The 17,303-nt window shown below is 51.8% G+C and overlaps 4 protein-coding genes across 4 annotated transcripts; 3 read left to right on the forward strand and 1 right to left on the reverse strand.

Moving 5' to 3' along the window:
• Positions 1-1,593: 1,593 nt before the first annotated feature.
• Positions 1,594-2,164, reverse strand: ASPACDRAFT_113868 (60S ribosomal protein eL34; the record flags this gene model as incomplete). Its single annotated transcript, XM_020195756.1, has 2 exons — positions 1,594-1,785; positions 2,042-2,164. Coding segments are annotated over 2 exons (315 nt in total), but the record flags the coding sequence as incomplete, so codon positions are not given.
• Positions 2,165-3,019: 855 nt separating this feature from the next.
• prp8 (U4/U6-U5 snRNP complex subunit PRP8) lies at positions 3,020-10,078 on the forward strand (the record flags this gene model as incomplete). The annotated part of the gene is made up of 1 exon (XM_020200753.1): positions 3,020-10,078. One exon carries the CDS (start codon positions 3,020-3,022, stop codon positions 10,076-10,078), a length of 7,059 nt encoding a protein of 2,352 aa, XP_020059466.1.
• Positions 10,079-13,972: 3,894 nt separating this feature from the next.
• On the forward strand, positions 13,973-15,037 carry ASPACDRAFT_24071 (uncharacterized protein; the record flags this gene model as incomplete). The annotated part of the gene is made up of 2 exons (XM_020199247.1): positions 13,973-14,845; positions 14,915-15,037. 2 exons carry the CDS (start codon positions 13,973-13,975, stop codon positions 15,035-15,037), a joined length of 996 nt encoding a protein of 331 aa, XP_020059467.1.
• Positions 15,038-15,597: 560 nt separating this feature from the next.
• Positions 15,598-16,809, forward strand: cox5b (cytochrome c oxidase subunit IV; the record flags this gene model as incomplete). The annotated part of the gene is made up of 6 exons (XM_020200754.1): positions 15,598-15,688; positions 15,863-15,919; positions 16,135-16,293; positions 16,397-16,497; positions 16,559-16,649; positions 16,715-16,809. 6 exons carry the CDS (start codon positions 15,598-15,600, stop codon positions 16,807-16,809), a joined length of 594 nt encoding a protein of 197 aa, XP_020059468.1.
• Positions 16,810-17,303: the final 494 nt, after the last annotated feature.

Below are 17,303 nucleotides of genomic sequence, written 5' to 3' on the forward strand. Positions count from 1 at the left end.
ACACTGAATTGGCCAGCGGCTGTGGGCGAGTCCATGATGCAAAGGAACAGCACCACCGGAACCGAGACGGAACCCCCGCCTGTCAGTTGCCTGTCAGCTGCAGAACATCCTCCTCTAGTGCGCCGACATGTACAAGGGGGCCGATCCAATGGACAGAAATGGTATCGCTGTGTTTGATGGGAGGGTGCTATGGCTGGGAATTAATTGCGTCAAATAAAGGAATTTGAGCATTGAATGCTGACGACGAACAAAGAATCGACACTCGACTTTTAATTTATGCCCGGTAGATGTGACAATGGGACATCATCAAAGGGATTTCCTACAATCCCATTCATTCTCCGCAATCATTGAATCGAGTTTGCCTAGCCTGTTGCTGTGTTTGCCAAGTGGGTGCCAGTATGCGGGCAGCGTCAGGGTCAGCCCTCCATAAAAGAATGCGCAAAAACGAGAACTAACGTGTCAGGAAAAGCAAAAAATTACAGAAAAAAAAACAATGACAAAAGGAACTTCATGTATCACAAAGCAAGCCATCTACTCATATCATGGTCAACCAAAGACCTGGAGAAATAGCCGTGGGACCAATCCATGCTTCCTACTTAGCTGTGATCGGCCATTGAATATACCTCATATACCTACTACCTAACTACCCATACAGCGGTGATCTGAAAGACTCCGCGGAGGTAGAAGGGAGATCGTGGGAGGTATGGTCATAGACGCGCCGCGCACCTCCTACCAATGCTTGCTAGCAGGGCTCTGGAGGTTCCAGCCTTGATGTATGCTTGCTAGATATGGCTTGTTTTATTTTTTTCTTGCTGCTTCCGAGACAGTCATTCTTGACACTTAACGGAACCGTTCAGTACTTTGGGTTTCTGCTCTTGCCTAGCCCTTCGGCCCTTGTTTTTGGCGTGTTTCTCTCACCCTGCAGGAAAACAGGGCCTTGGCCATCCTTCGCTGGATAATGACGCAAAGGCTCGCCTATTGCGGCAGGTGTCCATAGAAGCCTGAACCTGAGCCTGAGCCTGCGGTTATGGGGGAAGCCACAAGTATGAAATGGATTTCCAAGGCACGTTGGACTGCTGCATCTAGGCAGCTTTGCGACAGCTGAACCTTTTTCCATTACAGGAGATCACCCCAACGAGAACGTTAATCTTTCGACGTGAAGACAAGGGCCTAGATCTTGAACTAGCCTTTGAAGAAGCTTGTCGTCGATAATAAGGTGGAATACAAGCTAGATGCGTACGTACTTCACGTTAAGACGTGCTTCTTACTAGCAAGGTGCAGGTGAGTATTTAGATTGCCACGAGGCCCAAATGTCACGGAGACATGTGCTTTCGGGTGTCAAGCCCGGCTACACCGGCAAGGCAGCAGGAAGGAATCCTTTTCTACAGTCGACACGCAAGAGAAATCATCTCGTGAGTTCTTGGAAACCAGCATGGACGCGAGGAAAATTTTCAATTCATGAATATAATTCATTGAGTCACGGGCCTTTATTCTGCCGCGCTAGCCGTCCGTTCCCAGCTAATTTTAAAAATTTTCCATGTTCCGCTCCTTGATTAAAGACAACAACACAAAAGAAAACCGTCGGGGACGCATTTAGCGCTTGCCGGCAGCCTTCTCCTGGGACTCCTTGAGGACCTTCTTGACGATCTTCTGCTCCTCAATCAGGAAAGCGCGGACGATGCGGTCCTTGACGCAGCCAGCGCAGCGGGAACCACCGTAGGCACGGCTGACGTTCTTCTTGGGGCGGGAGATCTGAGCGTACTCGCGGGGGCGGAGGGCGGGGACCTAGAAGTGGTGACGGAGCCACGATCAGCCAACTGCGCTTTGCTGGATTTCCTTGCATTGCCTGCTTTCTCCCTTCCATTCTCTTTCCTTTCGAATTGGCGTTGAGGAAGAGAATTTTCTTGTCGAAGTCTGCGAGTCTTCTTCCCGGTCGATTGAGCGCACCCGCGGTCACATATGATCGAAGATATCGTGATTGTCGTTCGCCTTTCACCTCCCAAAACTTCCGATCGAACAGGAATCACTGGGGTTTACTCACACCAGGGAGCTTGATGCCACAGTCACCGCACTTGGGAGCGGTACCCTTCTTCTTGATGTGAAGGTAACGGAGCTCACCGCCAGGGGTCTTGATGATCCGAACCTGGTTGGACCGCGTGTTGTACCTGTAGACGAGAAAAAAAATCCATCAATATTCTTGTCCGTCATGAAAATCGCATGGAAGTCGAAAATCCCCTCTCTCCAGCACATTGTCTCTCATCGCAGAACAAAACTGAGCACATTTGTGATTTGCATCGTAGCGATCGAAACAAAAACGCTGGTGGGAGCCAAAAGGGATGAGGAAACACTGTGAGGGCTGGGAAAAGAAATTTTAAACGTACGGGTTCCGGCGGCGCTGCAAAAGAGATCAAAAATTAGTATCCTGCTTCAAATTACCTTCCAGATATCGATCTGACTCACGTATTGCAATCTGTTGTTCGCCATTTTGTCTGTCCGTACCTCGAGGCTGGGGTGGTCAAGAAGTTGGCGGCGGCGTCGTCGGGTTGTCGTCGTTAACCTCGTAGAATTCTCGCAGGTAATCTGGATTTGTGTGGGTTTCGCTCGGAGCCCTGGGCGGCCACGCTAGCGCAGATTTGGCGAGACTGCGCTAATACCAAACCGGACTAGTGCCGGCCCGAGCAGAGCCGCCACCTCTTTTCAGACTTGCTTCATCTAAGGCCAGGTGCCAGAAGTGAGGAGCTTTGCTATCACCCGTGGCGAGAAGGGGATCGTCTAGGCGCGGTTCTATCTTACTTTCCGGGGTTGACACCCATTATCATCATTGCCTTTTTTCTCACAACGCGTTTGATACTCACGCAATCACGACCTACATTCCCCATCTAAACCGATGAACACGCGATAATCCCAGGACCTTTTCTTCTCTCGACGTGATCATTGACGCGACTCGTGTACGAGCATCAATCAACGTCGGATCAGGAAAGAGAGGGGACATACCTCCAACCATATCCTCCAATCCATCATGGCGTCTCTGCCTCCTCCCCCGCCTCCCGGCTGGGGTGCATCGGCGCCGCCCTCGATGCCTCTGGCTCCGCCACCGCCAGGATATCAACCGCCGGCCGATCCGAATGTCGCAAAGTTCGCCCAGAAGAAGAACGAATGGCTGCGGACGCAACGGAACCGCTTTGGCGAGAAACGGAAAGGCGGATTTGTCGAAACCCAGAAGGCCGATATGCCCCCGGAGCATCTGCGGAAGATTGTGAGAGACATCGGCGACGTATCGCAAAAGAAGTTCAGCAATGAGAAGCGTAGCTATCTGGGTGCGCTCAAGTTCATGCCCCATGCCGTCTTGAAGCTGCTGGAGAACATGCCCATGCCCTGGGAGTCTGCCAGAGAGGTCAAGGTGCTGTATCACGTCAACGGCTGCTTGACTCTGGTGAACGAGACCCCCCGCGTCATTGAGCCTGTGTTCCACGCCCAATGGGCGACCATGTGGGTGTGTATGCGGAGGGAGAAGAGTGACCGGAGACACTTCAAGAGAATGCGCTTCCCTCCATTCGATGACGAGGAACCCCCTTTGTCGTGGTCGGAGAACATTGAAGATGTGGAACCGTTGGAACCCATTCAGATGGAGCTGGATGAGTCCGAAGATGCAGCTGTCTATGAGTGGTTCTATGACCACCGGCCTCTGCTCGATACGCCTCATGTCAACGGACCGAGCTATAAGAGCTGGAACTTAACTCTTCCACAGATGGCCACCCTTTACCGACTCAGTCATCAGCTCTTGAGTGACGTCGTCGACCAGAATTACTTCCACATGTTCGACTTGAACAGCTTCTTCACGGCCAAGGCGCTGAACGTCGCTATCCCCGGTGGCCCTCGCTTCGAACCACTTTACAAGGATATCGATCCCAACGATGAAGACTTCAGCGAATTCAACGCCATTGACCGAATCATCTTCCGCGCGCCCATCCGAACGGAATACCGCGTCGCATACCCCTACCTGTACAACACCCTGCCAAGAAGTGTCAAGCTCTCTTGGTACTCTCATCCTCAGATCGTCTACGTCCGGACCGAAGACCCCAACCTCCCTGCTTTCTACTTCGACCCCGTAATCAACCCTATTTCATCCCGGTCCGTCGCCCCCAAGAACATCACCGTCAGCCACGAAGATGAGATTTTCGGAGATGGTGATGAGGACGACTTCGAACTCCCTGGCGATTTCGAGCCTTTCTTCGGCGATGAAGAACTATACACTCCAGACACGGCCTCCGCTATTGCCCTGTGGTGGGCTCCTCACCCCTTCAACAAGCGCTCTGGCAAGATGGTGCGCGCACAAGACGTTCCTTTGGTGAAACAGTGGTATCTGGAACACTGCCCACAGGGCCAACCCGTCAAAGTCCGCGTGTCTTACCAGAAGCTTCTCAAAACCTATGTGCTCAATGAGCTGCACAAGAAGAAGCCCAAGGCTCAAAACAAGCAGAATCTGCTTAAAACCTTGAAGTCTACGAAGTTTTTCCAGCAGACTACCATCGACTGGGTTGAGGCTGGTCTGCAGGTTTGTCGCCAGGGTTTCAACATGCTCAACCTCTTGATTCACCGCAAAAACCTGACCTACCTTCACCTCGACTATAACTTCAACCTCAAGCCTGTCAAGACCTTGACGACCAAGGAGCGAAAGAAGTCACGTTTCGGAAACGCTTTCCACCTGATGAGAGAAATCCTCCGCCTTACCAAACTGATTGTCGATGCGCAAGTACAATACCGCCTGGGTAATATCGATGCCTTCCAGTTGGCTGATGGTATCCTTTACGCCTTCAACCACGTCGGACAGCTGACTGGTATGTACCGTTACAAGTACAAGCTGATGCACCAGATCCGTTCCTGCAAAGACTTGAAACACCTTATCTATTATCGGTTCAACTCCGGACCCGTGGGTAAGGGTCCTGGATGTGGTTTCTGGGCTCCGGCGTGGCGTGTTTGGCTCTTCTTCATGCGTGGTATCATTCCTCTGCTTGAGAGATGGCTCGGAAACTTGCTGTCTCGTCAATTCGAGGGTCGCCACAGTAAGGGTGTTGCCAAGACAGTCACCAAGCAGCGTGTGGAATCTCACTTCGACCTTGAGCTTCGTGCTTCTGTCATGGCTGACCTTATGGACATGATGCCGGAAGGCATTAAGCAAAACAAGGTCAACACGGTCCTGCAGCATCTCTCGGAAGCATGGCGATGCTGGAAGAGTAACATCCCTTGGAAGGTCCCCGGTCTCCCAGCTCCTATCGAGAATATCATTCTGCGGTACGTCAAGAGCAAGGCTGATTGGTGGATTTCTGTCGCTCATTATAACCGTGAACGTATCCGTCGGGGTGCTACGGTCGACAAGACGGTCGCAAAGAAGAACCTTGGACGACTTACACGTTTGTGGCTCAAGGCAGAGCAGGAGCGACAGCACAATTATCTCAAGGATGGTCCTTACGTGTCATCCGAAGAGGCTGTGGCCATTTACACGACAATGGTGCACTGGCTCGAGTCCCGCAAGTTTTCCCCGATCCCGTTCCCTAGTGTCTCTTACAAGCACGACACCAAGATCTTGATTCTTGCTCTTGAGCGCCTGCGCGAGGCCTACTCTGTCAAGGGCCGACTTAACCAGAGTCAGCGTGAGGAACTCGCTCTCATTGAGCAGGCTTACGACTCTCCCGGAACGACCTTGGCCCGTATCAAGCGCTTCCTCCTGACTCAGAGAGCATTTAAGGAAGTTGGTATTGATATGAACGACAACTACAGCCACATCAACCCCGTGTATGATGTTGAACCTATTGAGAAGATCACCGACGCCTACCTTGACCAGTATCTATGGTACCAAGCGGAGCAGCGCCATCTCTTCCCTGCTTGGATCAAGCCTTCGGACTCGGAAGTTCCTCCGCTGCTTACATACAAGTGGGCGCAAGGAATCAACAACTTGTCCAATGTTTGGGAGACCGAGGACGGTGAGACGAACGTCATGATCGAGACTGAGCTTTCTAAGGTCTATGAGAAGATGGATCTTACTCTGTTGAACAGAATGCTGCGTTTGATCATGGACCACAATTTGGCCGACTACATTACCTCAAAGAACAACGTCCAGCTTAGTTACAAGGACATGAATCACACCAACAGCTACGGTCTGATTCGCGGTCTCCAGTTCTCTGGCTTCGTGTTCCAGTACTATGGTTTGATGATTGATTTGTTGCTCCTTGGCCTGCAGAGAGGTAGTGAAATGGCTGGCCCCCCTCAGAGCCCTAACGACTTCCTGCAATTCAGAGACCGTGCAACTGAAACCAGACACCCCATCCGTCTTTACACTCGCTATGTGGACAAGATTTGGGTCTTCCTTAGATTCTCTGCGGACGAGTCTAGAGATCTGATTCAACGTTTCTTGACTGAGAACCCAGATCCCAATTTCGAGAACGTAATCGGTTACAAGAACAAGAAGTGCTGGCCACGCGATTGCCGGATGCGTTTGATGCGACACGATGTCAACCTGGGTCGTGCTGTTTTCTGGGATCTGAAGAACCGCCTGCCCCGGTCGATCACCACCATCGAATGGGATGATACTTTCGCCAGTGTATACAGCAAGGACAACCCTAACCTCTTATTCTCCATGAGCGGGTTCGAGGTTCGCATCCTCCCGAAGTGCCGCAACCAGAACGAGGAGTTTTCCGTGAAGGATAGCGTGTGGTCCCTGGTCGACAACTCGACCAAGGAGCGCACTGCGCATGCTTTCCTGCAGGTAACGGAGGAGGACATCCAGAAGTTCAACAACCGCATTCGGCAGATTCTGATGTCGTCTGGATCAACGACCTTCACCAAGATCGCCAACAAGTGGAACACTGCCTTGATCGCCCTCTTCACCTACTACCGTGAAGCTGCGGTGTCCACTGTCAACCTTTTGGACACGATCGTGAAGTGTGAAACCAAGATTCAGACTCGTGTCAAGATCGGATTGAACTCCAAAATGCCTTCGCGTTTCCCTCCCGCCGTGTTCTATACCCCGAAGGAATTGGGAGGTCTGGGTATGATCTCGGGCTCGCACATCCTCATCCCCGCCAGTGACAAGCGTTGGTCCAAGCAGACGGACACCGGCATCACCCACTTCCGCGCGGGTATGTCTCACGACGAGGAGACGCTGATCCCCAACATCTTCCGGTACATCATCCCTTGGGAGGCCGAGTTCATCGACTCGCAGCGGGTGTGGATGGAATACTCTCAGAAACGTCAGGAGGCGCAGCAGCAGAACCGCCGCTTGACGTTGGAGGACTTGGAGGACAGCTGGGACCGCGGTCTGCCCCGTATCAACACCCTGTTCCAGAAGGACCGCAGCACCCTCAGTTTCGACAAGGGCTTCCGTCTCCGTGCGGAGTTCAAGCAGTACCAGTTGATGAAGAGCAATCCGTTCTGGTGGACCAGCCAGCGTCACGATGGTAAACTGTGGAACCTCAACGCCTACCGTACCGACGTCATCCAAGCGCTGGGTGGTGTCGAGACAATCCTGGAGCACACGCTCTTCAAGGCCACGGCTTTCCCCTCTTGGGAGGGTCTGTTCTGGGAACGCGCCAGTGGCTTCGAGGAATCGATGAAGTTTAAGAAGCTCACGAATGCCCAAAGATCTGGTTTGAATCAGATTCCTAACCGTCGGTTCACTTTGTGGTGGTCTCCGACCATCAACCGTGCCAATGTGTACGTGGGTTTCCAGGTGCAACTAGATCTTACGGGTATTTTCTTGCACGGAAAGATCCCTACACTCAAGATCTCTTTGATCCAGATCTTCCGTGCGCACTTGTGGCAGAAAATCCATGAGTCTGTTGTCATGGATCTGTGTCAAGTTTTCGACCAGGAGCTTGAGCAGCTTGGTATTGAGACTGTGCAGAAGGAGACTATTCACCCTCGTAAGTCCTACAAGATGAACAGTTCTTGTGCGGATATCCTGCTTTTCGCAACGAACAAGTGGAATGTCACCCGTCCTTCCCTGCTATTCGATACCAAGGATGTGTATGAGCCGACCACTACCAACAAGTTCTGGCTTGATGTCCAGCTCAGATACGGTGACTACGACTCTCACGATATCGAGAGATACGTTCGTGCTAAGTACCTGGACTACACTACTGACAGCATGAGTATCTATCCTTCCGCAACGGGGTTGATGATTGCCATCGATCTCGCATACAACCTCTACTCCGCTTATGGGCAGTACTTCCCTGGTTTGAAGACTCTGATCCAACAAGCCATGGCGAAGGTCATGAAGGCCAACCCGGCATTGTATGTGTTGCGAGAGCGTATCCGGAAGGGTCTGCAGCTGTATGCTTCGGAAAGCAACCAGGAGTTCCTCAACTCTCAGAATTACTCTGAGCTCTTCAGTCCACAAATCCAGCTTTTCATCGATGATACCAACGTCTACCGTGTGACCATCCACAAGACCTTCGAAGGTAACCTTACGACGAAGCCTATCAACGGTGCTATCTTCATTTTCAACCCTCGCACTGGACAACTGTTCTTGAAGATTATCCACACCAGCGTTTGGGCGGGTCAGAAGCGTCTCGGTCAATTGGCGAAGTGGAAGACAGCCGAAGAAGTTGCAGCGCTCATCCGGTCTCTGCCTGTTGAAGAGCAGCCTAAGCAGCTCATTGTCACTCGTAAGGGTCTTCTGGATCCTTTGGAGGTGCATTTGCTGGACTTCCCCAACATCTCTATCCGTGCTTCGGAACTGCAGTTGCCTTTCCAGGCTGCGATGAAGGTCGAGAAGCTCGCTGATATGATTCTTCGGGCGACTGAGCCTCAGATGGTTCTGTTCAACCTGTACGATGAATGGCTGAAGTCGATTTCCCCTTACATTGCCTTCTCTCGTCTAATTCTGATTTTGCGCGCCCTCCACGTGAACATCGATAAGGCCAAGATCATTCTCAGACCTGATAAGAGTGTCATCACCCAAGAGCATCACATCTGGCCCACGTTGTCCGACGAGGACTGGATGAAGGTTGAAGTGCAGCTCCGCGATCTCATCCTCAATGACTATGGCAAGAAGAACAATGTCAATGTTCAGAGCTTGACGAGCAGTGAAGTTCGTGACATTATCTTGGGTATGGAGATCAGTGCACCGTCACTCCAGCGCCAGCAAGCTGCAGAGATCGAGAAGCAGCAGGAAGAGCAGAAGCAGCTTACGGCTGTCACTACGAAGACGCAGAACGTTCGGGGTGAGGACATCATTGTTACCACCACGTCGCAGTATGAACAGCAATCGTTTGCTTCAAAGACCGAGTGGCGCACCCGTGCTATCGCGACCTCCAACTTGCGGACTAGGTCGAACAACATCTATATCTCCTCCGACGAGGTTAGGGATGAGGGTTACACCTACATCATGCCTAAGAATGTCCTTAAGCGATTCATCACCATTGCTGATCTACGTGTGCAAGTTGCCGGTTTCCTTTACGGTAGCTCGCCACCCGACAACGATCAAGTCAAGGAGATTCGCACGATCGTCATGGTTCCTCAGGTTGGTAACACGCGTGAGGTTCAATTGCCCCAGCAACTACCCCAGCATGACTACTTGAACAACCTCGAACCTCTTGGTGTGATCCATACTATTTCCGGAAACGAGCCACACTATATGACGGCCGCGGATGTGACGCAGCACGCTCGCTTGATGAACGCCCATTCTTCCTGGGACAAGAAGACGGTCACGATGACTGTTTCTTTCACCCCTGGATCGGTTTCGCTTGCCGCGTGGGGACTCACTCCCCAGGGCTACAAGTGGGGTGCTGAGAACCGGGATATGACATCGGATCAACCCCAGGGGTTCTCGACTAGCATGGGCGAGAAGTGCCAGCTTCTGCTCAGTGACAAGATCCGTGGGTACTTCCTTGTTCCGGAGGATAATGTCTGGAACTATAGCTTCATGGGAAGCTCCTTCGGTAGTGTGGAGAAGCGGCCAGTGTATGTTAAGATCGACACGCCCCTGAAATTCTACGACGACCAGCACCGCCCACTTCACTTCCAGAACTTCGCTGAGCTGGAAGATATCTGGGTTGATCGTTCGGATAACTTTGCGTGATTGATGACTTTCGGCGGCGTTGGATGATTTCATGTCACGTTCCTCTTCTCATGGGTTTCATATTCTTGTCTATGTAGCTAGCCTTGATTTTTCCTTTTTTTTCTTTTTTTCTTTTTTCTTTCCCCCTTCTCCTTAATCCTTCTCTTCTCCCGATTTGTCTTCATTCCAGCAGAAAAATTATTTCCCCTCATGTGTTGTTACAGCGATTATTGGTTGGCATCTGGGATCGAAAATGAGGGGGGGGGGTGTGATGGTGATTCAATCAGGGGGTTTCACTTGTATTGCTGTACCATATTCGTATGTAGCCTACCTGGTGTCTTAGATGCTAATTGAATCCGACGACCATTGGTTAATCTTGAAGAACTGGATCTTGGCCCTGTGTAATGCTCAAGTCCCAAAGTGCCAAAGTGCTGTTACACTAACGGTGTTTTGGTCCTAGGGGATCGACCATGTGGGTGTGGGCTGGAAACTTACCGTCAATCATCTTCGGAGAATGATCCGTTTTTTTAATATCGGGACCATGTGTGAGTCCACTTAAGTAGGTTTGTCGTGGTAGTTGCTTAACTCAGTGAGGCCATGCAGATTGCAGAAATGAATTTAAGGTGGATTGACTGGTTGCACAAGTGTGGGTTGATCAGCAAACCTCGACTCGAAGGCTGACACGAACCAAAACGAACGTGCCTCGAAGGACCGGAGAAGAATTTGATTGTGTTGCTTGTTTCAATTTGACTCGTAGTTTGTTGATTATTGTTATGCTTATGGTTATTGTTACTTACTTTATTATTGTTTGTTGGTACAGAGCCGATCGTGGATTGTCTGTGTGTTTTGATTATTTGCCTGATTGTTCTGCCTCAACTCACTGCTTTCCCTTCCTGCCTTTTCTGGTGTAACTACCGTACAGAATATTTTTTTTCTCCCACCGTGGACCTTTTCTTTTTCTACTCCTTCATCTTTTTGTTGCCCTGCTGTGCCCACCATAGCAGAGTGGAAAAAGTGCCCCGAAAACCCACATTCACTTGACTCTGATTTGAATCAGTCCTTGCTTTTCTTCTCTCTCCTTCTCCAGCAACAGCGGCTCCAGCTAGCTCTCAAACAGTGCCTGCCCCTAGTTCGTGGCTTCAAAACAACCGCCCGTTGCCCGTATTCCCGCTCACGTCCGAGTCATCACCGTTCGTGAACTTCGTGCTATCTTTAGTTCTAAAAAAGAATAATGGACAGCACTGGTCTGTTCTACGTTTGAAACCAAGCTCCTCCGCTCCGTTCTCAATCTCCCTCCAGTGGTTCGATGAAATCTAATCATTGCGTTCTGTTTCACCACTGCTTCAAGAGCTCAAGCCCTCCGGGGGTGGAAATAAAGTCAAAACACGCCTGTCGGAAGAGCTTGCCTTGTGCCGCAAGCCTGTACGCCTGCAAGATGCAATGGGCACAGGTCCCACCAAGTCCGACTCCGAGACCAGCCCGGAGTCCGGAGCCTACGCCCAGTTAAGGCTACTTCAACGCCAGGCTCTGGAGGGGTCTTACGTGTTGTGTATAAGCTCCGTTGCTCTACCCGTGGACATGATTCATGACAGCCGTGCTCATTGACTAAGTAGGCAATAGAGCGGGCTTAAAACCGCCCGCAACAAATCATCGGTGGCCATCAGCTCTAGGCCTCCATTGCCCCCCTCCCCCCCTCCCCCCTCGTGCGCCCACATCACTCGCGGGCATAGACAATCATGACACCCACGCGCTAAGCTCTCGGCCTCCGACCGTTGTCGGGGCTCGTCCGCCAGGGTAATCTAACAGACACGAGCAAATAAGGTTGACAGACGCTCTCACGAGAAGGGTCAGTCCGGCCTTTCCATTGTTGATGGGGTCACTGTGTACTCAGTACGGAGTAGCAAAAGCCAGGGGAGAGATGGTTTATCATGGTCACCCTGTATAGTGACCTCCCGGCGCAAGGACTCAGAGCGAAAGATTCCCTGAGAGACCAGTCAGAGGAACAGAAAAAGGGGAAAATAGACGTGGACAAACGGTTGGACCTCGAAGCTAACCAGCCACTTTTTTTTGTGCGGGCGGCACGATGCTTGCAGACCATATCCCGAAGGTTGCTGTATCCTTCTCAACATATCTATCTATCAACCTATCTATCTATCGAGTGGGTGTGGGTTAGGCGGTGGTTGAGTTCCCGCGCCTCCTGCCCCCAAAAGGGCCCCCCCAAAACCTTTTTCGGGATTATATACTCAGAGTACTCTCAGAGACTCCACCATCCCTCATGAGAAGGCTCGGCCGGAACTCACCTGCCTGGTCATGATGATGGCCCACTAAACAACAAACTAGCCCTTCTCCAGCTAGTGGTTCAACTCACCCTGTTCAGGTGGATGTCTCGCACGACGACTGCTCTCATTCCTCCTCCGCTATTGGCGTTTCACTGGGTGGAGTTGCTGCGACGACCTACGATGGGCCTTGCTCTGACAGGGGGCAAATTCCCTGAGCGAGTTAGGAGCACGCCAGCAACAGGTTTGACTCCCTTAACCCGAATCCACAGAGCCCAGAGGTCACTCAACCCACGTTCGTATCCAATAAGTTAACTTAAGATTATGTTAGGCCTACGTATGGATTGGGCTTGGATCTCCCCGCTTCTAGCTGATCAATCATCCAGAAGGATGTCCAAACGCCGCCAGAAGCAAGCTGGGCGCCGATAACCCATACAGGAAACCTCTTAGACTCTTTGTCTATCTTAGTGTTTCATACTTGTACAGTATCTCCCGGCAGTTGACTCTAATTTCCTTCTCCACGACTGTCTGCCATGCCTTGGCAACCACCAGACGGGCCGGCGGAAGGCAAATCGTAGCCTCATCCTTCGACATCGCTGGCTCTGCTAGCTATGGCCGTTGTTGACACTGGGCCCCTCTGCAAACTAAGCTTGACTGGAATGCCGATCCGTCCGTCAAATGGGGGATTTATTTTCCCAGCCCACCTGCACCATTTTGTATTCGGGCTGTATGGAGTATCTCCGTGTCTCGTCGAAAATCCCCCAGTACCCTCTTATTTATTACTTTTTTCCCTTTTCAGAACCTTACAACTACCGCCCATTCTGGCTGAACTGGCCTATATATCCTAGAATAAGTCGAGTCACTGCACGGGACTTTTACATGCAGCTGGAAGAAGTATCCCGGCATCGCCTCCACTTGTCTCTCCCCCATCTGTTTCTGCATCTCCAGTGACGGGGCTTGACGTTTTTAAATCTTGGCTGTCTTGACCGTTTGCTTCCCATTATAGAGGCCTGTGGCTTGACTCTATAGATTCGGTTGAGTCGGAACCAAATTTGAGGTGCAGCAGACGGATGCAGGGTTACTGGCAATTTCCGAACAACTTGGTCTTCAACGTTTTCTTGATCTAGGTGAGTGCGTTATCGCTTATATATCCATCATGTTTACCCTGCCACTGGTTTGGTTCTTTCTCCTCATGTTGGCCAGACCGTGCGTCGCCTTCAAGTGTCCCGCTTTTCCCTACAAATGCGTTCGGTTGCTTTCGATGAGGCCTCTTTACTTCCATCCATTTCCCGTGGGATGAACAAGTTCTTTGACTTGGCGCTTCGGTCACGTCAGTCCGTTTATTCTGCCTTTCCCTAACGTCGACTAGTACTGGAAAACTGCTTTGAACAACGCGATTCTGTTGTGACGAGACTGCGATCTCAGCTTGCGAGACTTTAGATGACGAGGGATATTGGCTGATGCTCAACCCACTGTCGACTTCGTCTTTTTATCACTGGTTTATTCTCGAATCCAAACTCCGTCCTACCAGCGAAAGGCCTCTTGTACTGGGACCGACTCCCTCGAACTCACCTCTTACCATTTTCTAAGCCGCGTTGAGCAGCCTGCCAGGGCTTTCAAGCTCTAGCGGCGCAGATGTATGTCCGCTACTCTGGCGGATCCGTATCGTGACTATGCGATTGAGTACTCTCAACATGCCACCTGCAAGCCCGAGCAACAGGAAAGCACGCTTGTTTATCACACGCCACAACCGCACCTCCACCATCACAAACAGGCCGAACCCCCCTTCTCGCAACCGCATTCTCACAGCAGCGCAGCATTTTCACAGCATCATGCGAGCGCGACCGTCCTTCCAACGGCGACCCCTCAGCCATCAGTGCACGATATGCCACAAACCGTTGTCCTTGGCCATACGCCGATGCTCCCACGGCAACTTCCCGTCCAGTATCCCCCACCCAGCTTCGAAATCCCTCCACTCCACCGTGGCAAGAAACGGCCTCATTCAGAGACAGAAGGGGATGAAACAGACCATGGTCTTAGACCTCAATTACCGGTCCTGCCCGCAGACGGGCCGGCCGAGCATGGTCACTCGCCGGAGATGCTCTTCTCTGTCCACGGGGCACCTTCCCAACAGCCTCCGATGCCAGGGCACGGCTTTGGGCACGCAGAGTCAGTTGGGCTGCCGCAACACCACCACCACCATCGCCTCCCGCCCCATGCGGCACTACGGACCCCTGGGCGCCATGGTATGAATGTGGAAGCCTCGCCTATGCCGTCGGGTCCTCCGAGTGTTGTAGGCCAGCCCGGGATGCCTGAACCGGCTCCCCGGCCTCGAGGCCCAAAACTCAAGTTCACACCCGAGGAAGATGCTCTATTAGTGGAATTAAAAGAAAACAAAAACCTAACTTGGAAGCAAATTGCGGACTTCTTTCCAGGCCGGACGAGTGGTACCTTACAGGTTCGATACTGCACCAAGTTGAAAGCGAAGGACGTCACCTGGAGCGATGAAATGGTAGGTCTCTTCTTATGCAAGGATACACTTCTGCGTATGTGAAGTGGTGGCTAAGACAAATCAAAACAGGTCCAAAGACTGCAACGTGCCCTTCAAGAATACGAGAACGATCGGTGGCGTATCATCGCAGGGAAGGTTGGCAATGGCTTCACACCAGCCGCTTGTCGCGAGAAAGCGACGCAACTTCAATGACTGTCATTTGAATATAATCTTACTACGTCCCATTACTCTGTCTAATGTCTCAAATAATGCGTTCATTTGTCACGTTCTTCCTCGATGTGCAGATACGTAGGAACCGGTTGTGAGGTTCATGGCGTGATCTGACACCAGAGGGGGGTCAATGTACGGTACGGAGTAGATTGATAGTGTATGATAAGTCGATTCTGCTGCAGAATGAGGGGCCCTGCGCCGGTCTCACTTTGCAGGCGCTAATGCTCACTAAAGCAGTGGCTCGTCTCGTGGCAGCGGCCATATTCGTCAGGCAGTGAGGCTAGGCACTACGTTGACGCAAAGAGACCCTCCGCGCAAGCCATGCAGCCCTAAGCCCTGAGTCCATGTCCCGATGAAGCTCATCTGCTCAAGTGGCTTCTGCGGCCGGCCGTTGTAGCTCCGCAACCAATCATCCCACACGGCTGACTAAGACCATACGACCACGGGCCGAAGCGGCTTCAAACTCACCTCAACCTCCAAACTCCCTCTCCTCCAAACGTCTCGCCTTGTCTGCCGTCATTGCATCACTATCCACCAGGACAATGTTCCTTCAACGCACAGCCTTCGCCCTCGCCAGGCGCACTCCCACCCGGGCCATTGCTGCTCGCCCCTTCTCCTCCTCTGTTACCCGCTGTACGTGACCCTCAGAGTCGACCCTCAGAGTCAGACCAAGACCGCCTTTTCAGCCCACCCCAGAGACCATCGACCTGTGTCTGTGTGCTCCCATGGCGCCGACATCGGTCAATTCTATATCATAATGCATTCTCGGTATTGGTACATGCACTGACATTGGCTTTTCACTTCTAGTCGACCAGGCCAAGAAGTGGCAGGTCAGCAAGGAGGGCAAGATCCTGTCTTTCGAGGGTAGGTACCCGCACACCCTCATTGTCGCGCAGACGTCAATTGTTCGAGCCTGCTTCACTTGCACCACCTTCCCTGTGCTTCTTCCGCGAGCGGCAGGTGCAATTGAAGGGGTGAGGGCAACTGTCGAGCTTCCGCGCTGCAGGCATTTGGGTTCTACGGATCGTATGATGTTTTTCCGGATCTGATGCTAATTGTGCGCTTTTCCTGTCCCACAGAGATCAAGACCGAGGAAGACCTTGTCCCCCCTGGTGCCAAGCCTGGTACCATTCCCACCGACATCGAGCATGCCACCGGTCTCGAGCGTCTCGAACTTACCGGAAAGATGCAGGGCATCGACATCTTCGACATGAGACCTCTGGATGCCTCCCGCAAGGGTACGTCGAATTTCTGGCCGCGGGATTTATGTCCACCGGACGTGCTGCCGGCTGTGGATGTAATCGATAATCGTTTCGAGTTCCTGACATAAGTGAACTGCAGGAACTCTTGAGAACCCCATCATCGTCAACGGTGCCGGTGATGAGCAGTACGCTGGTTGCACTGGTTTCCCCGCCGACTCTCACCAGGTTAACTGGCTCACCGTAAGCTTTTGCTGAATCCCGACTTAATTCATTGGACCTTGCTCGGATACTGACTGGCTAGGTTTCCCGTGACCGCCCTATCGAGCGCTGCGGCGAGTGCGGCAACGTCGTCAAGCTGAACTACGTTGGTCCTGAGGAGGACCCCCACGCCCGTAAGTTATAGTGACATTACATCATCGGTTGGGCACACTTGCTAACAAATGTCCCTCGCGGCCAGACGACCACCACGGCCACGACCACCACGGCCACCCTCCCTATGAGGAGCCCAAGACCTTCGCCGACTACGTCAAGCCTGAGTACTGGTACCGGTAAATATATGACACTTCCGCAATGGAGCGATTGTCTTTTATCTTGATCCATTCCCAGTAACGTGGGAATGGGCTCTTTGCAAATGGGTTCGATAAAAGGACAACTGTACGTGTACAAAGACAGGGCAGGGACGGAAAGGAAGAGCGGAAATCGAGAGAGGAGAGCTTAAGAGGGTCGTTCGGGAAAGACGAGAGAGATGTCACAGGAAAGCGTCCGGATGGAGCTTGCAATTGGTCGTTTTGTTTTCTTTAATATTTTTTGAGGAATGCTGTGTATGAGAAAACCCATGTGGCTTTTTTACTTTTTTCTTCTACTTTTCCCCCCGACATACTCGATAGGTGTCTTGTCCTCTTTCTCCCCTCTCGTTCTCGTTCTTCTTTCTCGGCCCGACCTGTCTACCTCTGTATTTGTGGTTTGACCCCTTGTGCACTTATCTATCTCTTTCTGCTGGGTCTTCGTCTGTATTGTTGTTGTGTTGATTTCAAGACTTCTGGTTT

The sequence above is a fragment of the Aspergillus aculeatus genome, assembly GCF_001890905.1.
Source record: "Aspergillus aculeatus ATCC 16872 unplaced genomic scaffold ASPACscaffold_3, whole genome shotgun sequence".
NCBI classification, from domain to species: domain Eukaryota; kingdom Fungi; phylum Ascomycota; class Eurotiomycetes; order Eurotiales; family Aspergillaceae; genus Aspergillus; species Aspergillus aculeatus.